Here is a 24,420-nt window from a genome sequence, read left to right as displayed (position 1 = left end):
TCAAGACGCGTGAGCAATTAAAATACCTCAACGCCAATAAACGAGATTCACGCGTGAATTATACGATAACAACTCTGTGCACTGCTCTCTCTCTCTCGTTTCAGGTAGTCTCTGCTACATGTAACCATCCGCCAATTTTAGATTTCTTCATTCATTGCTGTTTCACAAATTTTTTTTTCTCAGTTAATCCCGTTGTTAAATCGAATTTTCTACTCTGATTCTCCACAAGATTTGTATTTTTCGACAGTAATTATGAACGAGTATTAAAAAGCGTTTGACTGGAATACCAAAGATTATTCCTCAATAATAATCAACAGCCAATCACCAAAGGTGAATAAGTATCGCTAATGAGATATCAGAGATTAAAATGAGATGAAATGTCACCACTGCCTTGAAAAAATGAAACTAAATGACTGATAACACGATTCTAATGAAATTTGTTGAGGGGAACAATCTCTCAGTTTCTTTTATCATTTTTATTCATTTTCCATCCAACTTTTGACATGTTTTTCCGAGAATAACATCAACATTTCATATGACAGTCCCACGCATTCACTTCACAGGTAAGGCCACCGCAAAAAAGGAAATGTTGTTGGAATTGAACGTAGAGAAAAAAGAAAGAAACAGAATGGAATGTAACGCCAATGTTGTACGCTTGAATGGAAGGTACCGATGTCTTCTAATATGGGAAAATATGTTGATTGATTCGATGATTCAGATGTCGCGTTGGATAGATGGAAAATCTGTCGAGACGCTCCGTTAACCCCTCCGGCAAATATTTCATGAGTCACGTACTGAGTGCGAAATCAATTCACTTTATATATTTGTAATATTATTAGCGTTTAATCATGGAATTCCAAGTTTCCAAGACCCATGTCACAAGAAGCAGTATTTGTACGTGATATATTGATATATTGGATATCGAATGCTCAAAAAACACTGGATGAAAATATTGTCGAAAGTAAGCATTTTGTACGAAAAAAAATCTGAAACACTGTTGACCGTAGACTTGTGCATACAAAATGATTACGCATGAATAATCCCGATCGTCCAATACCTTAACTCAACAAATATTCCATTCTTGGAACAGTCATCCGCGAAGGTCCATCAAAACTAATTTACTCCTAATATTTAGTAAATAATTGTGAGGGTAGATTTCAAAGAATAAAACAAGCTTTCTATGTTTTTAAATTAATATATAATTTTTAGTCATGTAGAATTTTCCAAGGGTGCCGGGCAGGGAATAGGGAGAATAGGCGGAGGTAGGCATACTTGTTGTTTGGCTCTAAGAGTGTACAATATACAATACAAGCCGTAGGAATTATGATTCGGAAAAATGATAAGGCCGCCCACGGCCCTTTATTATTGCATTCTTATTTTTACTTTATTTCGTTTCCTTAGGCTTTTTTAGTTTTTTTTTTGTTTTTCTTTTTCTATCAACCTCCAGAGGGACCCCATCGACCTGATGCAGCACTACATATGCTCGTGGAAGAAAAGACATGGTTTGAGCAAATGTATTCACAAATATCATGCATTTTATCTCGTAAATTCCAACGGATCGTTATTAAAAAATTCACTGCAGATCGACCGAGTCCCAATCATTCCCCTCCAAACAGATGATTTACCTCTGATTATGTCAATTGTGAACTCCGTGATTGTTTCTAGAATTGGACAATTTATTTCCCAATGTTGATCGACGCTTTTTTGTTCTTCATGGAGATGGATTTCACTTAATGTCACTTGATGGATAAATTTTAACGAAAAACCATTACATTATCAGAGCAAAAAATCTGGTTTCTTCAGCTTAATTATTTGCTTCCACAACTTCCTGGGCATGAGAGTGATGGTGGAATAAAATAACATAAAACGATGAAGAAAGATTGAAAGCAAAATAGTTGTTAATTGATCTTTTCGTCAACTTCGATGTCATCATTTCAGTATCACGGTTATGGGAGAGTACGTAATTTAGAGATGATTCAATATAATGTCACCAATTGTTTTGCAGTTACACTATTTTAATCACTGCTACCTCTTTCATTTGAATAATTTTCAAAAGTGCTGGATGAATTTCTCAAAACAGCGACCATCAAATTTTTCTAAAAACTCGCTCATTACATCAACCATTTCTACGGTCGATACAATGTTTTCATTAACGCCAGAAATTTCATAAACTGAGTATTCAAACAACAACTCCCGCTCTACGAGCAAAAATTTAAAGCAATACCAATTATGAGACGCAAAAAATAATCTATATCATAAACCTGAAAATTGTTTCCAATCAACAGCGATGAAAAGAAACAAGGAAATAACTGGTGGTAACGAAGAAAAGTGAAAGAGGGGAAACCTTAGAAAGGGAAAAATATCTTCAATATTTGAGAAGGTGAGTCGTAGGCACACTCACTTTACGACTATCACATGAATGTTTTCTTCCCTCTCATTATTCAATAATTTAAACCATTATTACACGATTATTCCTGAGTGAAAAGAAAGGAAAACAGTTGGGGTGATCTCGTTGAACAGAACAAAAGTGCGAATCGGTCGAATCAACGTCTTTTTTCGATTTTATGCTATCATCGGTTCTTTTATTTTACTCATTTTTTTGCGCAATATCAGGGCAGCGTGCGCTTTATGCATTTACATGAATTTTTCATCTCCGCTCTAATGAATTACTTTAATCATATTCAATAATTAATATGGAGGGGATAGCTGTATTTATAATATTTATATATAATATTAATATTTATAGTATATATATATATATATATATATATATATATATATATATATATCACTAGGGTACATATGTACAATTCATGGGGAGGGAAGGGGGAGCTGCATAGAGTCAAGAGTACTCACATTATAATCTTAATTGTTTTTTTTTCTCAGTTTTTATCTCCTCTCTTTACTCTTACATATTGCAATAATTAATAATGAATGACGTAAATTCCTCCTTAAGCCTTGTTTTGTTTGTCCTTATTTTCATAAACGCAAGTCGTAGGCAATATAAGGCATAATTCACCATCGCTTTTTGTTTGTTGACGAAAAATTATAGAAAATTAAAATATACAGAGGTGGTAGCAATTCAGGTATCAAACTCTGCTAGGTGTTTTTCACATTGAAGAGACATTTAGCAGAGTACAAAACCAAAAATTGCAGTGCCATCGAATGGAAACTTAATTTTTGAGTCCTGGAAAAATATCATTCCAGGCACTTAATTAAAACTATGTACACACGTCACACGCGAACTTTGAGAATTTTTCAATCTAAAATTTGTTTCCTTCTCAGTATTGAAATCGACATTTTTTAAAGGTCGATTTTATCCTAACCATCACTTCTCTCGTCAAATTGCACTTTGATAATAGTTTTCGACATCATTCGTTGGATTCTTAATATAGTGGAGTCCATAAATCTCGAGCTATCGGCTACGATGGTTCCGAGGTCGAGTCAGGCTCCAGTTCAATTTCCTCGGTGGAACCATCGCCACTCGTAACATCGAGATCCTCATCTTCAGGATCGATCTTGGTACTACTCACAGGCTCGTTCTCTTGTCACGGACTCCCACCCCCACCATCCGCCTCGTTTCTATGTCCAGGAGTTAAGCTCGGACTCCTCCTCCTCTTAACATTACGCCTCTCTTGCAGACCATTCACCATGTTCTCAATAGATTTCAGCTCTCCAGCTGAGATTCCAGTGTTTGATGTTAATGAAGCTCCACTCCCGGGAGTCGGAGATCCTGTTGGAGGTCTTGGAGGTGGTGACCTGGGACTCAAGGTTCTGCTCCCAGGTGTCACGGTTTCGAACGCTGATCCGTGAGATGGCGCTGGTAGTGCGTAGGGAGCAAACCTGTGCCCCTTGAGTTGATGAAGGGGACTTGAAAGAGGGTGAGGATAATGACCGAATAATGCTGGATGTTGGGAGGCTGCCAATGCCAATTGAGCATTGAGCAACATACTAGGAGTCACTCCACTGTGAAGTCCCAGTGGATTCGGAGGTATAAGAGGTCCTGGTCCAGGATATAACCCCGGTACGGAGGGATAGAAATATGGTAGCAAAGGTGGATGCAGAACGGGGGGGCCTACTGAAATGTCAGTCCTCGGACCCTCTGAGCCTGGACCAGCTACTCCTCCACTTTCCGATCCCGACGACTCACTACCTTCACGCTCACTCGTTCTATCATCTCTTTCCCTCGAGCGCTCACGATGATGGGCAGGGTGCGGGGTATCAGGCCCCACAACGTCCAGCAGTTTGTCCTCATCATCCAGCATATCATTCACCGAGTTTGACGACCTGCGTTTATCTGGTGATGCTGGTGCACCTGAAGTCAAGCGAGAACCACTTCCTGATACGGTCAACAGCGCCTGTCTTCTGCAACAACGACTCAGAGTTAGCAATTATGAAGGAATTAGTGGTATACGTGATTTAATGAAATTATTGGGAAACTGGCTAGTGAATATTGATGGGATTTCTTTCCGTTACCTAGGCAAAAGTGAAAAGATCAAAAACATAAAAAATTATCGTTATTTTAAAAATGTTTCTATTATAAAAACGTCCCCTGATGAAATTTAATTATATTCTGCAATTTTTGAGATTTTTACAAAATCATGGACACGTCCTTTGTGTATTAGCTTCCTTTTGTAAACAATAAAAAGATCCGGTTTTTCTATAAGTCAGATATCCTCCACAAAGTCACAGATTAGTGACTTATAAAGTTATTACCTATAACGGGCCACAGCAATAGATTCCGACAACTTGTACAAGCGAAACGTTCGTTCACGTTACACGATACAATTGGATATTCTTGGTTGAATTGTAACCGCAAACCTATGAACCAGTTTTCTTGGTAATGATAACTGCACTCATTTACTTGGTACTTCCCGACCTGTCAGTGGGATAAACACAATCTCACAAAAGTATTAGTGAGAGTATGAAAGAAGGATTTATGGTGACGTTGTGGCAACATCGATTGCCCTGCGGCGTACACAGGGCATTAAATTAATTGTCTTAATCATACTGCGAACGCCTTTCCTAACACAGTGCAAAACCTGGGGCAGCTCTATGTCCGTCTTGTTGGACTGCCTCCCGGTATGCCTTCATATGATTTTTTTTTCGTATTTCTCCAGTGACTCCAGTTGTTCTATGTAGCTCCCAGTGGCAAGCATTATGTATAAGTTTTCTCATGTTGAAAAACGCGTGTCACGACCTCGCAATCGAATATATATGCCTCATTCAAACCTTGTAGAGCTCTACCATTGACTCGTTTTGGATAGGATGACATAAACCACGGTTCGGTCGAGGGTTATTATGTAATAGAGTGAGATAATCTGGGCTGACAATTATTGTACTACATTATGTTGTTTTTTATTAGCAGTTTCCTCATTTAGACTCAAAAAAAACTATTTACGTCTACTAAGATGGATGTGCTATCAAATAGCCATTACTGATTGAGGAGACACAAAATAGTACATTTCAATACGAGTGCGTAAAAATGTATGGTGACCCCCGTGTGCGGTATGTAGCGCTCGCCGAAAGCTCAAAGAACACTTTTCCACGAGTGTCGAACCCTATTTTCCATCAAAATTTGACTTTACGCAACAAGCGATAGAAAAAAATCACCTCCAATTTCATATTTCATCAAATTACTCAAAAACTCCCAAATTAATTGTGCTCATCATCAAGTTGCAACTGTCTACACTTTTTCGTTTATCCTTTCGCCTTCATCAGTTACGTCTTTCTATTCCCATTTTCACTCTTTTGCATTTGCTCTTTGGTTTATTTCTGTTAGATGAACTCTCGAGCGAAAATCAGATCAACCCCTGATCACTACCACCTAACTCCACCCTTTAATCAACCAGTCATTTCACACCTCTAACCATCACAAATTGCATTCCTTTTTCCCGCGGCACACACATATACACACAATTCCTGCCCTCACATGTCTGTACAAACAAGCGGCTCGCACGCACGCCCCGTCGTTAGTCCCGCGTCTCGCCTCCAACTATTTATTTATTCCTGTGTTGTTTTATTTTTCAACCGTTGTTGTTTCACTTTTTTCCTCCTCTCATTTTTATTTGACCCCCGGTTAGCCCCGGGGGCGCGTCGATCTGGCGATAGACTCGTTCGTGTTTATACCGTATACTGCGTGACGCCTTCCTCGACAGATCGATTACACTGGTTCGACGACGCGCGCGGTCGTATGAGTGTTATTTTTTTTTTCGTCTTCATATTCAACAGTCCTGCTATCCCCTGACACAATCCCTGACGATTCCGTTTGATGTGTAGCACGAAAAATCGTGACTGTGACGCTGATAAGGAATGCTGTTTGCTGAGGATTAATTCTATATTTATTTAAATGCTGGAGAGAATTTGAATAGTATTTATTTATTTTTTGTGATTCATCAACGTGGCACTTTTTCGAATGAAAAATTAAGCATAGAGATGTGACGTTTGAGACTTTCTATCCCAGTATTAATCTTTTTGGATAGAGCTCCTCGAGTCGCCAAGTTGACCCACAGCTCCGGCAGCACATTCGGAAGAGCTCACGGGGAGTTCGCTCAATTGAGGAATAAACTCAGGATAAATCGGGGAAATGTCTTCAAATAATGACACCGGTCGGATCGATTAACTTATATTATAATTGATGTATCCTCTTTTGTGTCATACAAGACAGAATTAAACCGGGTTCAGTAAATGCGTTAGTAATTAGAATTCTTGACTATTCAGAGGGAGGACCGACTGTCCTGTTCCGCCTCTAACCGTGATCTGCTAGTTTCTTAGGACTCCAACTCCTTGCAGACCCAAAAACGCTGATCTAAGCGGTCTCACGGTACTGTCCTCTAAGCCAGTCGTGCCATCATCATTGACAGTCTTCAACACAGTCACACAGCTCCATTTCCGGGGAACTGGACTCATGTAGCACCGTGAGACTGCTGACTAACATCGTCCCAACTCCAATGTTTATTGGGACGCTATTTTCTTAGAAAATATTCGTATAAAATATCACCGACGTGAGACTGAAGGTCCTCACGTCACAGAGAATTGATTAATTGGTGAATGGAAACGGAAATTTATTAATTCAATAATTCAAAAATTCAGTTGGAACGTAGACTGACTATTTGGTGTGATTTATATTGTATTCTCATTTGTAAATGATGCAGTTTTTAAAAATTTAGAATCATAAAAAAATAAAACAGATATTCGTTCTAATTAACTTTGAATTGATAGTATTGAAATTATTCAAAGAGAGCAACTATTTATCCTCATTGATTTTAAAATTACATATTCTTCGATTCCTCTGAATTTCTAATTCTCTTTTCCAATTTATGATGGAAGTGTCTGCTGTAAGTACAAAAAAAAAAACTTCATTCTGTTGTCCAATGAACAGGATTACCACTGTTCTTTTCCCTAATACCGTATAATGCGATCAGTGTGAAGTTCATGCACGCTTCGGTTATGTCTTAGTTGCAACACGTCTGGGGGTTGGGTAAGTCTATCGTATGTGTGCACATACGTATAATACATCGGCCGGCTAACAAATCGATAGCGCTTCTCTTCTACACAGGGGAATGGGATTCACTTGGTTAAATGGGTCTAAGCCATTGTGTAGCTAGTAACGTATCACGGCACACCGATACTTCAATTATCAAGCTTCTGATGCTGTTTTATATATTTTTTCCTGCTTCTTATCCCTGGAACAAGTCAGTTGCATGATTTTCTTCATGACGTGAAAAATGAAGAAAAAAGGGTCGAGTCCTTAGGGAATGAAGGTACATAATTTTTTACCAGTGAATAAAAGGTCTTATTAATAGCAATTTTAGTCCCATTAGAATTGCGGAATAAGACAAATGATTATTTTTTTTCCTTTACAAGTTCGATTGATGATAGTGTCATTTGGCTTGAAGTGGGAAAACCGATGGGGCTCTGCGCTGCATATATTTTCGAAGATTGCTCATCGCCCATAGATAGCGTTAAAATAGTAAAATCGAAATTAATTTGCTGAGTAGGACTCGACCTCATAAATTATTCGTAATATGTTCCTCAACTTTTTCCTCATTTTCATTTGATAGATCAACAACTATTGAGATATCATTAGTTCAAAGCTTTTCGGGTAGTACTATACCGATTGTTCCAAAGCAAAATTGGAACGATTTTGCAGGATTAGTTTTTTCAAAATATATATCTCTAATGTTATCACATTATCGAATACATTTATCTATTTCGGTACACTCTGTGGGACTACCCGGGTAGAAATTCAACCGGGGATTCAGCCGCAACTCGGGTGAGCGCGAGCTCAGCCTCGGCTTGCCGCTTGACCCGAGTTCACGCCGCGACACGCCGCTCCATACCGGCTCACAGTCGAACGCTCATCAGACGGCATAACCCGGCACTTGAGTTTGAGCTGTGGCTCAACGCTTAGAACTCAGCTCCGATTGAGTCGTGTCGTTTCGAGTGGAGGGTGGAATAGAATGATATTTATGCATTTTTAGAATATCGATTTAAAATTTGAATACTTTGGAAAATCCTTGTCTTCTTACTATAAAAAAAAATGGAATTCCACTGAACTTTCTATAAAATTTGAAATTTACTGATTTTTCCCTCTGTCATCGAATATAAAACCTGGCACTTTCTCTAAGAATTCCTATTGAATTTCTATTGGAGCTCTATGAGAATTCTATTTAAGTTTTATTGCAATTCTATTGAAAAATTCTATTTTTTTTGCGTCAATGCCATTGAAAATTATGCAACTTTCCCCTGCATTTTTAATAGATATTTGTTTGTAGAAAAAAATCCATTGATTTTTCTAGATAATTTATTCTGTTAGGATTTCTTCCACAGAAACTATTGGGCATGAATTTTCCAAGTTTTGTTCCTGCATTTGATTAAAAGAAAAGAAGAAAAACCGAGCGGAAAAAACTTAGAAATCTTACGCCTAAGAAAATCTATAGGAACATAAAAACCTATTTACTTTCTTGCACCAAATTTTACCTTAACAAAAAGACTCTATGAAGTTGCATAATCTCCTATAGAATCGGCGCAAGAAACGAATAGAATTCTAATAGAACTTCCAGAGAATTCTCATAGAATTCCAATAGAAATTTAATAGAAAGCGCTAGGTTTTTCTGTTGAATTTTTTCATGCGTGTTATTTTGGCATACCTGTATTCAACATTTCCCTAATAAATCGTAGAATATTCTTAGAACTCGTAGGCCTATCGAAAAATGAAGAATATCCTCTCCTGTAGCGTTGATAATTAATAATAAAGGTTCGTTAACGTTTTTCAAGTGATTATTTTTCTTGATTTTGTTTTTTGTATTCGCGAGAAAAAAGAAAGTTTCGACTACGTTTCATTGAATTGTTCTACCTTGTATTTTCAGATTAATCCCATTCGATTAGTTAATATCACGTTATTTCTGATGAGCTTGTGATTGTGCATCTAAAAAAGCATGCCATCTTCACATTTATTCGATTGTTTTTTCGCTCAAATCACGATGCCATTGGACCTGTCAAATCATTATTGAGGTTAAGTATACTGGGATTGAGTAATTGGAGATGAACCTGAGGTTGGGCAGTGGCCATTCAACTAAAGCCCGGCGAAGCGTTTCGTGTAATAGTCTAACGCTGGGCTGTGAGCGCGCGACGCGGCTCAACCTCGGGTACATGTGACGCGCGTAGAGTTTATCCCAAGCTGGGGCGGAGTGGCGTATTTCTAGCTGGGATACGGGTTGCGAGGCGAGCTCGAGCGGCGTGATTTCTACCCGGGTAATCACAAAGGAAATTTAGCTGCTAAGATAAAATGCGAGTCATTCTCTTTTCTCTTTTGTGCAATGCCAATTTCTCCATCTATTCCAGTGTTCCCGGCTTGTTTATATACCTGCTCGTTATCATCAATGATATCTCTGTACTATCTGTCTAATTAATTTTAAAAGACTAAAATATGTTGAACATAACCGAACTGAGCTCTGCAAAGCGTTTGTGGTATAGATTTTGACATATTTGAGTGCTGCTGGGGTTGTGAATGGGAAAAAGGGAATGTCGAGGCTTTTGACATCACCCGGATTTGGCTGACTATTAGTATCATCGTCCACCCTCTGTACCCTTCGTCGTGTGGAATTATAATCCACCCTTTCAGCGTTTCCGACGACTCCCGAATCTCATCCACTCCCTCCTCTCCCTACTTCGCTCCCTCATTCCTCTGTTACAGTGACAACAAGGGGAGAATGATTCTCAACGCTTTTCCCGCGATATCAACTTGCGTTTAACTTCGACAAAGAGAAGGACTTGAACTTATATTTCCTTCAATCATTTGCAGTTGAATTTACCCCACATTTATTGAAATCAATTTCCTGCCGAGTAATGAAATAAATAAAGAAACTGGAAAATTCAATTCATCGCTCATGTTTCATAATATTTCTAATTTTTCGTTATCTTCACGGATTCAAATTAGATTATACCATGTTCCGAGTTGGTTCGTGGTTTCCTCTATCCCTTGAGTTACAATATTTTCGACACGCCGATAAAAAATTCCCAAATCCAATTCCTCTAAGTTTATTAAAGTTCTTGAAAATTCTCATGGAGGGTAAATAAAAAAAAAAGAAAATTTGCAGAAAAAGATAGTGCCTTTTAACTTTAGACGCCCGGATTGAGGGGATGAAGCGAGTAAAAAAATGATCTTTATGTGGCCGCAACGGCTTGTGGTGTGCTAATATAAAATTCAAAGCGGTGAATAGTGGCACCCTCAACGTTAACGATAGTACCGCCCTGATGCATCAGTATGCTAATCCCATGATTGGCTATGTTCCAACCTCATCCTATCCCAACTTCCCCATTGACCCCTCACCCGTTTTTTTCCCTTCAGTTAGAAGCGCTTTTTCTTTACACTTCCCTTCGCATTTGGGATTCAGTTTACTTGCGGTTCATAGAATTGTATGGAATGTTATGACTTTCTTTAAACATTTTTTCTCTCTTGGCATAAATAAATTATTGACAGAAATAAATTGTATTCTATCGAATGCCTCGAAACATTCATAAGACAAATAAATAATTTATGAAAATTCAGGAGACTTTTTAACGACTTTGAAATTCCCTAAAACTTTCGATAAATTCAATCTAATATACGATAATGGAATGATGCATTAACCCCTCTTTGCAGTCGTCCCAAGACCACAAGAATTCTTCCCCAAAAAAAAGCGCCACGGGGTGTCTCCTACATAGTCACCACTAATGTCATCAAAGTCCACTTGAGTTCACTCTCGAAGTTTAGCAGGCACTATCAAATTGGAATAGCAATTCGTTTGGGCGTTATATAGGAATATAATGTCGTATGACTGTGTTATAGATTACACCATGGTGGTTGATGGCATAACCTAACAATGGCCCCAAGGGGCGAGTCGACATAAGCCCATAAACTTGCAATATTGAATACAAATGGACGGATCACAGCTCGCTGGGGGGTGCAAATGAGACCCGGGACACAGAGGGTTGATTCAGGAAGAGTTTGGGTAACTACCCGCTGGGATTCATGGTGAGGGAGTGAAAATATATGAGTCGTTAAATTCAGAACTCTTACAAAAATTGAGTTTTACTCCAATGTAACGATGATTAGAATGTGAATGAGAAGTTGAATTTGTTAATCCATTAGTCCAACTCATGAATTTCAAAGATCAGTTGAAATTTAGGTATTTTTTTAGATCGTCCTCTCGATTAGAGGCAATAGAAGCTAAAAGAAGTTCCTATTAAAACTTTTTCCCAAAAACCGAAAGCAGACGTATTTGGATCTAGGATTTCACTGTAGTTTAAGCAATATATTATCATGAAGTTGTGTGAATTAATCAAAGAAACTTCTCACTAATGCGAACTTGAAATGAACTCCTGAATGAAAAATTATATTACTATTATTTTCAGAAAGACTTTTGGCAGTTTCTTCATCTCGGTCTCTATAAATTGAACTACATTAATACCTGTCCGCTCTTTTTTAATTGCATTATTTATCAAAACCCCATTGTCAATTTTTTTACTTCTAGTTGGGTTCGAATACACATAAAATTGATAATGGATGGTGAAAATCGACTGATATTTTTTCTCAATTTAAAGGGAGACTACTATGAGTTTTTAAATACGCGGGCTACGGAGTGAGATTTATCATGCATTGACGATCGATTATATATGGCTAAAAACGAATAATTAGTCCAGCAGTCGCTTGCAGTATTAAAAATAGTCGAGGGGCTTCAATTTTTTTTTCCAAAATATTAGAAAAAAAGTGTACAATAGCAACTACAAGTTAGCTTTTTGAAATTTTACTCCTAGACAGCTAATTTCGTTTTTTTTTTAACTGAAGAGATTGCACCTAAAAAAATTATCCTCAAAATATTAAAAATATATTCTCAATAATTTCAGAAATATTTTTCTGGCTATTTTATTTGAATAGTGCAATTTTTTATATTAAAAAAAAACGGAATTAGCTGTGTAGAAGTCGAATTTTAAAAAACTAGCTCGTAATTGTTATTATACATATTTTTTTGAAAATGTTGAAAAATAAAAGCTCTGTAGCTCAAAAATTGGAGGCCCCGGACTATTTAAAACATTTTAAGTGTCTGCGGGGTAAACGAACAATAAACAATTATTTTTTTGCACTCATTATTCGTTTTTAGACATATACAAACAATCTTCGATCCACAAACAATCTCACTCTAATAGTTCGCGACTTTTAAAACTCATAGTGGCCTCCCCTTAATGGACTAACATGAACATTTCAGTTGAAACGTTCATGTTTGAAATTTAAGTATATTGAGAATTGAGCATTATCATAATTTCAATTCATTTTGCATATCAAGTTAAAAAAACAAGTCCCTTAAAATTTTATATGAAGTTATTTGTGTCCAAAGCCGATGCCCTAGCGCAGTGGGTAAGAGGGTTGCCTCACATGCTAGAGGTTTCGAGTTCAATTCCCGGTCGGGTAAAATGGTGATGATCTAACCATTCAAAGGCTTGATTGAAGCAACCGCTATAATATATCTTGATAGATTTAGGTAGCAATAAATCGTCGCTGCATTCTAGAGGTATATAGGCGAAGTCAGGGCGTCACGTACGCCCAGCTACCTTACTCTAAAATTACTCCTTAATTTTCTCTCAAAACTCCAGGCTCAAGGTTTAATTAAATTTCCTATGTTAAAACAAGAAATTTTAATGCTCCCTTCAAGTATCGTGGTCATTTATCGTTGTTCAGAAAATCACTCAATTTGGATTCCTCGAAATCATGCCGTCGAATTCGATACGCATTTCAATGACCGAGAGTTCCCGTATAGCTCAATTATATTTTTAAAATGTGATGTCATGTGTGGCTATACAAGTGAATTCCAAATCTCTTTTTCATAAATATGTAGAATTTAGACAATACTGCTATAATTTTCAAAAATATCAAAAACTTCAGATCGTGAATGGAGATTCACTCATTTTCAGAATCGAAATGAATTGGCAATTGTTGAATTTCCAATGAATGAATACTTTGTCAGAGAGGAAATCCTTAAAATTGCATCTATCAAGTCACTTCTAGTGATATTTGCAATTAGGACAGTGGCTACATTTAAACGTAGCATCATATTTTGTGAAGAATAATAATCAATCGTCGTACTGTTTTTAGTTAAATTCAATTGATATTCTTTCCTAAATGTCTACATATAAATTTTGAAAGCGATACTCACTTTTTCTCTCGTTTTCCCGCACCCGTGTCTCGAAATCCTTTGGCGAAGGGATTGTTGTCAATTTTCAGTTGCGTTATCTGCAAAACAAATAATATAGGTTATAGATATTTCACAACAGAAATTTTTTATAAGATCGTAATATTCTAAAATTAACTTAGTCGATTGCATCTAATTTTGAGATGTCTGTTCAGACCCATACCGATTTTTTCATAAAACCTTATGTCTCTACTTTCGAGGTCTGATCATAGTCTTATCGAGATCATCAGGGTCTCACGAGGGTCATACTTTGCGAGGGTCAAATGTAACAAGTGTCATAACTCGGAAGATTCAAATGACCGGGGTAAGGATAATGTCAGGATAATGTGACGAGCCCATCGACTACACGGAGAGAAATGTTCTAGAGCAATTCTAGTGCTAGCACAGGAAAAAGGACGCAAAATGACGACCAGAGAAAAATTCCAGTGCTGGCACTGGAAATTTTATTGAGTAGCACATGAACTTTTACCGTTTTTATATGAAATTTTCACAGAAATCCTCGGAAATTTGATCAGAAATCCCTAGAAATTGTACATCAGCAGCACTAGAATTTTTCATAGCCGGTGGATTGAGATTCTTTTCCCGTACCAGCACTAGAATTTTTCTAAAGAATTTTTTTCCGTGTATATGGGTCAACCGGGAGAGACCAGCAGAACAATCAGAAAGGTCCAACAATCATGAATTGAGCGAAATAATCAGAAGACTCTCCGGTTTGATGCTGGTAATCGTCCAGGATTGACCGAAACGATACTTTTTGTCATTCCGGCCGTGAGGCAGCGCTTCACGGACGCTCCGCTCCGCTCCGCGTCCGTGAATCTCTTCCTACGGCCGTCATAACAAAATAGTATATTCGTCACTAGGCCGAAAGAAACTTTTCTGGCGAATATGATTGCAGCCCTCGCCTTCGGCTCGGGCTGCAAACTCATATTCGCCAGAAAAGTTTCTTTCGGCCTAGTGACGAAATATACTATTCTACAGTGTTGTCTTATATCTCAAAATCATTTCCATCGTAGAATATTTGTCTTTTTCCACCACAGCAAGCTTCCTCCCGAAGGTAAAGAACAAAAATGAGCACAAAGTTCCAAAAAATGTTGAATGAGAGAGCGAAGGGAAAGATGCAATCCCATAAAATCCCTCGATTCTTTAATAATATGACGAATGAATTGTTCCACAAATAGCTTTACGGAAAGCAGTTTAATCAAAATTATCCGAAAGGTAAGTAGAAAATTTAAGGGATGTTTATTACAGACCTACCGAAAGGTTCCGAGATACCTTCTAAATAATGCGGGGAATCTCTTTGAACTCACCAGCTATTATTCCCACTTGATTCGTGATATAATTATTCTCTATATTATTTATTACTCCGGAAATCGCTCATATTATTATTTTTTTATGATGGCCGATAATCTTGGTCATAAATCAAACTGATGCAAATGAAATATTTTCATTTTTTTTTTCGTTTTGAGTGAACACACAGAAGATAATTGACGGAGACGCTTTGATGGTCACGAGAATGTTGTCGAAGTGATTAAAAGACCTAACAGAGAAAGGCTTGTCCCAGTTCCCGAAAAATCTCAGGGTTCCGCGAAATGAAATGGATATAGATTAAAAATGACAGAATTGCGGCAAAAGAAATGAAAGTGCTTCTTCGATTTCTACATGATGGACATACATCTGATTACCTCGAGGCCATATCAGGTATATTTATTACCGGTGCTTTGCACTAGAAGCATATGAAAAACTGTAACACGACTAATCTCAGATCACTGGTATCGATTGTTGGGGTGAAACTATAAGTGCATTAAACATAAAATAGGCGAATGACGGCAGCTATCTGCGAACTGTTTCATTTGTGTATCCGATGAGTATCGAACTGACTGAAGCTATTGTCCATAGAATTGAATGAGTACTGCCTTGAAATTGAGATCTGAATATTTATATCAATAAAACCAGATGATGATATCATTGTCGATAAAGTGGCTAAGATAAGGAATGTAGAATTTGAACTAAAGTGATTGTACATATTAAACAAATTATTTCATTGTTCATTGAGATAAGACCAAAAATTGTGGTGGAGTCTAGGAATTGTTGAATTAAAACTTCTCTGAAAGTTTATTCCATCTGACTCGAGTTGTGTATATAAATGGATTGATTAATTTAAAACTTGTGCAACAAAACAAGTTCTGTGGAAAAAATGTCAATTTTTCTGCAAGAATTTTTCAAGTTGAAATTACAGATAGGTGTTGTGAGGTCAGTGCGTGGAAAGCAACTCAAGCTTATTGGAGTTGGTCAGAATAACCGCTTCATAATAAAAGGAAGAAAGTGTCAATAAGGAGCATACAATTACTTTACACTGGAACTTTTAAAACTCAAATTGAGGGATTTTCAATAATCAAATTCGTTAGTTACATGGTGTGAGAAGAATTTTAAAAAAATCATAAATAAACCGCGTTATTCAAATTTCATTCATCGAAGGAAATTGTTCAACTTTCCCTTATTTCTGAATAAATAACAGAAAATTATTGAAGCTTTAAAAATTCTTGTTATTTTTTTAAATATGTTACGAATTCGAAAAAAAAATCGACCATGGGAAATTGATTGTTTGTGAACTACTTATGAAAAATGGCCATGATCGTAAAAAAATTCAAATTTTACAGTAATTTCATGAATTCTTCTCAGTTTTGGACTCCTTTTATTGCAAATTCTTAAAATGTTTCCTAATGGTTCAAAATAGATAGATAAAGAACTCATTGCAGATCATTCGGTAACCTTAGAATCGAAGGGCTCTAATAAAAGCTTTGATATTCAGCTCGAAATGTTCAGCAGCCTCTTTTCGTACTGCTCTTCACTTTTCCTCGTCCGGTTATTGGCATTGGCCCTTCTCCAACCCTGGAAAAGTGAAAATCACTCCGGAAAAATATCCTTCATGACTAGTAACATGGTTTTTTTTTCACTCGTGTAGTTGGCCAGTCTTCGCCTTCGGCTCGAACGCCAACTCCGCACGAGCACAAAACCCCATGGCATTCGTCCTGAAATATACTATTAAGGAAATCCAAGTAGTTCCGGCATTTTTTTCTGGGGGAAATTCTCTTTAGAGTTTATAGAATAAACCAAGAGTATTTTTTCGGCGCAAATTCAACCTTAGTTTGCAAACATATTTTCGAGAAAACGATTTTTGAAAAAATCAAATTTAATACATTGCGTCCATAAAAACTGTATACTCCCACCTTCAATCCAATGGTTCATAATCTTGAAGCGTTTTCTGGTATACATAATCGCATATAATTTTGTTCGTTATACTCTGCAGTTTGTTTGCGATATTAACCCTAGTCTGGTCACCGAACGCGACCCTACGATTTGGTCACCTCCACGGGGATTCGCCGCCATGTTATTTAGGCTTTAGCGTTGCCGAATTTACTCTTATACTACCCGGGCGCATTTAGCGAGTTCCGGGCAACGTTGCGTCATGGGCAATTTCATTTAACACGGGAACAAATAATTCATCTGTCCGACATAATTTGTTTTCTTTAGGAATTTTGTGAAATATGTTGTTCTGAAAACTGCTACAATTTTTTAGACACTTCAATTAACAACGTCAAATTTTATTGAATTTTTCCGGTTAGCCAGTCAATTGTAATTAAAGAAAAACGACGTGCACCAGGGTTTTCTTCATGGGGTGACCAATCTAGAGTTAAAAAACATAAGTTTACTATCAGATAATTTCAAACAATCAAATTAAAAGCTTCTTGATTTTTACAACAGTCATACTGGATGGTTTGAATCGGCGCGTTCCCGACGTCTGGCAACGGCCCGCTCAAGTAACTACTCAGACCGAACTTACGAGGTTATATGGAATATATGTGCAGTGTTGCTGTATGATCATTAGAGGTTAGACCAACGAGAGTCAAGTGTGAAATTAAATAAAAAATTGTTCACAAGATGCATTAAAGAAATTCCCAAAAAAATGTATTCAACATTGAAAAATCCGAAAAAGTATGGTAGCCAGATTTTCGGAAAAACTGAAATTTTCCTTGAAAAAAAGTTGCTAACTTGAACATCAACGAAATACTTGGATATTCTTAATGAAAAAAAATTGACAAAATGCTTGGATAGCCTCAAATAATCCGAAGACTAATTCTCATCAAAGTTTTTCTTTGAAGTTAGTTTGAGAGATTTCAAGTTCAATTCCATTCGATTTCGTACAAATTCCATTCCCCAAAAAGGCAAAATAAATATTCCTAAAAATTAGAGATCATTCTTTGAGAAACTTCACAAGCCGGAGGCAGTACAGTTGGAACAAGCCTCTTGGAGTGACTCCAAAGGTGTCTCCATAAAACTTTACCCTCGCGCTAAAATCCTTCGAACTCCACTTTTCCTTTTCCTTCTCGCTCACTTCCACTTTACACGCCCCGAGTTCTTCCTCACTGTTTAACTTTCCCCGGCAGGTCAATATTGAATTCTACTTCTAGCGTTGAGCAGAAAAAAAAATTGAAGGAAAGTCAAGACAATCGGGGGGAAAAAAAGAAAAGTACAAAATTTGAGGACTGCTCACTTTTTCGTTCTGGTAGGCTGTTACGGCTATGAATTCCGTTTCCTTGAATACGTAACTTCTGAATGTTGAGTACGGCAACGCAAGTACATCATTTGCTCGAACGAGGTGAAACCTTGGCTGATACTTGTGCATCGAATTCAATATCGTCTGAAAAATAAAAAACGACCATTTATGGGATAGACTGCTTTACATTTTTTAATTATATTACAAAAATTTCATTAACTTCGAGCATTAATTAAAAAAATTCGATCGCATAAATAATTTCACTAAAGTGATGGGAAAAGGCGTGGCGGTTGCCATCAGATCGATCGGAAAATTCACCACTTCAATTTGCAGAAGGTGATAATTCCTACCCTGCCGGTCTTAAGTATACTAGTGTGTATAAGATTTAGAGTGAAATTCATCAAATAATTTCCTCCGTGTAAGGTCTTTTAGAGTTTTTTCTGTAAACCATGAGACTGACAAAAGTTATCTTCTTTTAAATTCAGTGATAAAAATGGTCTCATCACTTTCAAAAGTTGATCTCCACTCATTTATTTTGTTTAGATCACAATTATTTGTCTCTCAAATTCCACTCCGATCAATTTTTCGATTAATTTTGTACCCAATTGGCATGACACTGTTGAAAATGAAAAAAAAAGAAGAAAAAATGAATTCCAGTGCCGCAAAATGCGAACTTTGATATGTGAGCCAGTTTGCAATGCCCATTTGGATCCAATTGGAAGATAAGAAAAAATGGGTAGTCAGATGAATGGCAGTAAATGAAATATTCGAGAGCTGCTTGAGCGAGAAGCTATTGGTGGTCGGCACACTACAAAGAATAAATAATTAGTCCCTGACTAAGATAGGTCTAATCTATACGTTTGTCATTAGCCTATCAATGGGTTAAATGCCTTTCCACTCGTTCTCTTTATCCCCCTCCCATGCCGCCATTTTACAACTGGAATTAATTCAGCGCACATGGTGTTCAGAAATTTTTTAACATCAAAATTGATCAAACCTATTATTGTTGTAACTTCAATCAATATTCATTAGACAAATAATTCTCATCAACAAGGTTCAACGAGAAGAAAGATGAATGAAAAATTGAGGAAATGAAACTACTGTGGTCCAAAAGTTGATACAAACAAGGCAAGGAAGCTTCCCTTCTCTGATTGATAATGACGGAAGTAGACGACCGTACGCTCCTAGTGGACGCACGTGTGTACATTATGAAAAGCCATTTTTGCAACACAATAAACTCTCCCCAACGACTCAGTGAATGATGAGACCATCGTGTATTTATGTCTCTGTCTAGTCATTCAGCCAGAGGAAGGACTGAATGTTCTATAGCTTTTTCCCCCATGAATTTGTAGCCCCAAGGTCGGGAAATTAGGACGAAATTTATGCATACTGATACTTGTCAGCATCAAATTGATATTTTGCCAGCCGATATTGTTGTTATCCTACTTGTAGTTTACAGAAATATATGAAATGGAAAGGGGAAAGTCCCCACACGGCATATAAACACAGAAGCCGACGTAGCTAATGACTCTGTCCGTTGTAATCTCGGGGTGTTATCTGTCCCAGCTACCTGAGGCCCACCTACTTGGAAACACGAGTGAGAAACTAATGTGAAACGAGGGACAAAATCTGTGTCTTTACCACTTCACTCGCTTTTCTGAATGAGCTAAATCTCTCAATTTATTGTCTGAAAAAAGACGATTTCCTATTGCCTCCCCTACTCATATACTGATAGAATGATTCATTAATTGTTAAGTATAAATGAATGAAAGAGTTGGATGTGATCAAAGACATGTTTGTCAAAACGTAATAAATAATTAACTATTAAGACCAACCCCAATGTAGAAATTTTTGAAATTGTTCTTTGAATATGATTACCAATTTCCGTTTTATAATTGTGAAAAATGGAGGGCCAATTGCATTTTGAAGTATACGCCTCGATAGCAATTTCTATTAAGGATATTTAGGCAGTGTCGGTAAATTGTCGCTAAATATATTTTTTTTTCATGGTCAAGGAAAATTCCGTAATTTTTTCGGTTGACAGCAGAACATATCAAACTAAGTATTTTAACATTAAAAAAAAATTAATCGCAATAGTCTCGGCAGAAATGAATAAACTAATTTTTCCTGATACACGGACTCTTATGAAATATATGTTCAAATTGATAATTCACCTACTAGAAGACTCTAAAAATGGAAATTAAAAAAGAAGGTAATGTGCAAAATCATACTGAATTCAATGGCAAGAGAAAAATCTGGGGTACCCGGGCAAAAAGAGGAAATATTAGAATGATTCTATCTCATATAAGCGCATGTTAGCACATTCATTTGGCGCATTTTGTCTATTTCACTTCTAAATAATGAACATGGGTTGGTGGATTGAAATTTGTATCAAAATGTAGGGAATATCTACATCTCAGTTTAAAAAAAATCAATTTTGTTTAAGTACTTGCGATTTTGGATAAACATTCTTAACGTGTCAAAAAACTATTTATTTTTGAGATATTAGTTTTCTTTGTTTAATATTCCTCACGCATTTACCTAGACTTTTGTTATTCTATTGTTAAGAGGGTTCCTTTCAGTAATCCACATTTCGCTGGCGTACACTGAGAAAAAAATTTTCTTATTACTGAAACATATTTTCTTGAGACAAGTAAATTTTCTTCAATTGCTTAATTCTCTGAGGCATCTCAACTCACATAACCCAAGAAAGGTCTCATGCTTTGAAATATTCTTGTACTCAAGTATGATTTTGTCGCAAATGAACTTACTTAAATCGCGTAGAAGAATCGTCAATCTTCTAGTCTTTATTGTTTTCATGATTTTTTCGTTATACACTTCCAATATTGCAATATGTAAAATATTCATGACGTAACGCGGAACGATAGTGATGAATGAAAATTTATTCGAGTTCCGTGAAGTGCACACATTCTGAGATTCAAGCCATTGAAAATAATTTACTTCTCTCAAGAAAATATGTTTCAGATATTAGAAATTTTTTTCTCAGTGTACTTCCGCCATAAAATTCGGATTGGCGCATTCTTTTTGTACATAGAGAAAAATTTTGACAAAAAATTAATTTTCCGTCTCAACTTCTGGAAATTTTATGCATCGAAACTAGTGATGCCGCGAGACATTTCACGAGACGACACGAGACAATTCTTTGGAGAGATTGTCTTGGTCTCAGTGAACACGAAAATTTTTGATTTCGTCTCAGTTTTGAAATACGCAGTAGCGATTCCTCTCGTGATGACTCCAAGTCAATTTATCTCATCTCGATTTCCAGTTTTACGCGTTTTTTATATGTAGAAAACGGAGACGAGATAATCCGAGATAAAAACCGAGATTTTACATTAAAAAACACGGAAAACTTGGGACCGAGATGAGATAAATTGACTCAGGAGTCATCACGAGAGGAGTCGATACTGCGTATTTCGAGACAGAGACGAAAGCAAAAATTTCCATGTTCATTGAGACTGCGATCATCTCTCCAAAGTTTCGTCTTGTAAAGTGTCTCGCGGCATCACTAATCGAAACGTAATTTTTACGCATTGACGCTCCATAAAAACTCACGCGGAGAACAGTGATTTTTGCAAATTTGTAGCGATACATCACAATTACGTTAAACAACGTAATTTTCACGTGATTTCCATAGCACTTCTGAAACCAACGAAGGAGTTAAGTTTTTCAGTTTAAAAAATAACGACTGCGAAGCACGAGTGTCCGTATACTGACGTTTTACGGACAGTGTGATTTAAAAAACTAGATAGAGCACGGTAAAATAAAGCATAGTAAATTTGGACGGACCCACAAAAATTCACGTGCCAGCAGCGGAAATTTTGTTGCGAAATAAAATAATTTTTTGCCGTAAATCCGAGAAAAGGTTCTGTTCACTGAGAGAAAAACAGCAGAGTTCTCAAACAAGTCTTACTTGTGCCAAAAAAATCGTTTGTTAAAAATGATCAAAAAAGGATTTTTTTCTGCCAAACATGTAATGCGTGCGCTGAGTTTAAAAATTTTTATTGCCAAAAAAAATTTTTATTGCCAAAAAAAATTATTTTTTTCAAAAAAAAATATGATTCTCTGTGCAAACCAGAAATATAATTTTTAGCACTACTTCTTCGCTAATTCGTTGATCCCATACGTATTTTGCTCCTGGCAAATGCTAATCTTATATAAAAAAAGAAATAGTAGTTTATCGTTTCGCCTATTCAATAATCACAGGCAAAAAATGAATTCTTAAATGAAATAATAATAATGATATGATAGAAATCTTGTAACTTAGGGACAAAATATTTATTGATAAACTTCCCCCATAAACGATGTTTTTATCTGGAAGAGGCACCATATTGTATGAATAATCCGCCTTTTGAGCGAAATATTTCGTTGTTGTTGAAAGCAGAACAATAATTCATGTTTGAGACATTCGAATTCGCACCAAACAATTATTTTTTTTTGTAATTTTCAACTGATAATTTTATTCGCCTAAACAAGACTTGTTTGAGAACTTATTCGTTTTTTTCACAGTGTAGCGCGCAGCGAAAATGCCGGTGCTGACACGTGAATTTTTCCGGGTCCGTCCAATTGAGCCCATTTTATCGCAATAGCTAGCACAGTAAATTTTTCGTATTTCTTTTCCGTGTGGAAAAACAGTGATGAACATCCTTCGCATATAAACAAATTCATCGAACATCATCTAACTTCATGTTTACTCCAACGCAAGAGCTCCGTGGAGATGATCGGGTCATTGTTTTCCTTCATCAGTAAATCAAGCAGTGGCGCCATCCCAGCGGCAGTGGCATAGAATAGCAAAATACCATACACGTACGAGAGGGATAGAAAAAGCGACTCAGGGAGGTTACATAGTGTGTGGGTGGCGAAGGCACCGGTCTGTGGGGGTTGTATGGTGAGGCGTCCCCGGGCATATCGACCGCCCAAAAAAGGGGTTGGATTTTCCGGCCAACATTGGGCTGGTTATAGAAGGTAGGGATAGGAGGGTGAGTGAGAAGCAGAAGGCGGTGGCGACATGTTCTGCATTCGATAGTGAGTGAAACGTCAGGGGGGTGGGGGTGAGGTGAGAGGACGTACGCGAGTCATGTGTGTGTACGAAGGAGAGAGTCAATCGACGCCATGACACACACACCGGGTCGTCGAACCGTTTTGCAAAGAAATTGTATTATCTATGTTCTATATATGTCGTTGATTCAAGTGTATGATTTGTAATTCCTCAGATTTTGAGGTAAAGAGTAGTTGCATTAAATAGACGGGAAAATTTTCACTTTCGCATTACAAAGAAAAAACGATTCATGTTGCAAATCGTTCTCTTTTTGTAACAAATCTAGAAGAAAATCAAGTGCATACATTAAACTGGATAGAGCTAATGCTTGTACTGAAACAAGACCATCAATAGCGAAAAAAAGAGTACAAATCGAAGTCCATAATTCAATGAATCGATTTAACAATGCCGGACAAACGAGAAAATATGAACGGTAGTAGAGAAATAACATTGGAATGAATATCTATACTATTATTATTCATTATTCATTAGCCTCTCTTATAGCAGAAGACTCCCTACGATGGGAATGCATATCTGTATTAATCCTTTTAACATTATATAAAATATAAACCCTCCTCTGTTTCTTGCTGGCATTTGGGTTGGCGATAATAAAAAAAAAAATCATTAGTGGTGAAATGAAATTCCTTCCCAAGCCGATGTTGGCAACTTTCCTCACTTTAAAAGAGCTCTCGAGGTCTTTCAGACTTCGCACAAGAATGCCGAGACGCTGGGACACTCATTATAGACCTTTTTCGTCACACGGTTTTTGCTGACTGCGGGTGTCAAGAACATCTAAAAGTTAAAGAGCATTCAGAGCTTTCTATTTCCCTTGCCCCCTCCATAGCAGCTAATCCTCGAAAGAAATTCTCATCAAAGATTGACTAACAGGAGGATTAATGAGCATTTCATGATCCCTAAGGGAGCAAAGCGTGAAAAAACATCCCACGTACGAAAAAACGAATGGGCCGAGCTTGGCCCAAGCCCGGTGGCCGGCCTGCCGAACTTCGGGACCCGTTCCTCAACCGGGACCGCGCCGGACTTGGTTGAAACCTGGAATGATAACATCGGGCCAGGTCTGG

The 24,420-nt window shown here is 37.1% G+C and overlaps 1 protein-coding gene across 2 annotated transcripts in view; it reads right to left on the bottom strand.

Annotated features, from left to right (window-relative positions):
• Positions 1 to 2,774: 2,774 nt before the first annotated feature.
• Positions 2,775 to 24,420, bottom strand: part of LOC107041753 (optomotor-blind protein) — a 201,095-nt gene continuing 179,449 nt past the window's right edge. The window contains exons 5-7 of one of the 2 annotated variants that reach the window (XM_015262478.1): positions 18,283 to 18,429; positions 13,695 to 13,771; positions 2,775 to 4,365 (exon numbers count right to left, since the gene is read on the bottom strand). In XM_015262478.1, coding sequence (XP_015117964.1) covers positions 3,549 to 4,365; positions 13,695 to 13,771; positions 18,283 to 18,429 — 1,041 coding nt within the window. In that variant the 3' untranslated portion in view covers positions 2,775 to 3,548. The remainder of the gene's footprint in view (positions 4,366 to 13,694; positions 13,772 to 18,282; positions 18,430 to 24,420) is intronic. The other variant, XM_015262480.1, reaches the window with a different exon arrangement.

This window comes from Diachasma alloeum, unplaced genomic scaffold (assembly GCF_001412515.2).
Source record: "Diachasma alloeum isolate Michigan unplaced genomic scaffold, Dall2.0 Dall_scaffold_00378, whole genome shotgun sequence".
Classification (NCBI taxonomy): Eukaryota; Metazoa; Arthropoda; class Insecta; order Hymenoptera; family Braconidae; genus Diachasma; species Diachasma alloeum.
The sequence above is the reverse complement of the archived record's forward strand: the minus strand, read 5'-3'. Positions and strand labels throughout refer to the sequence as shown.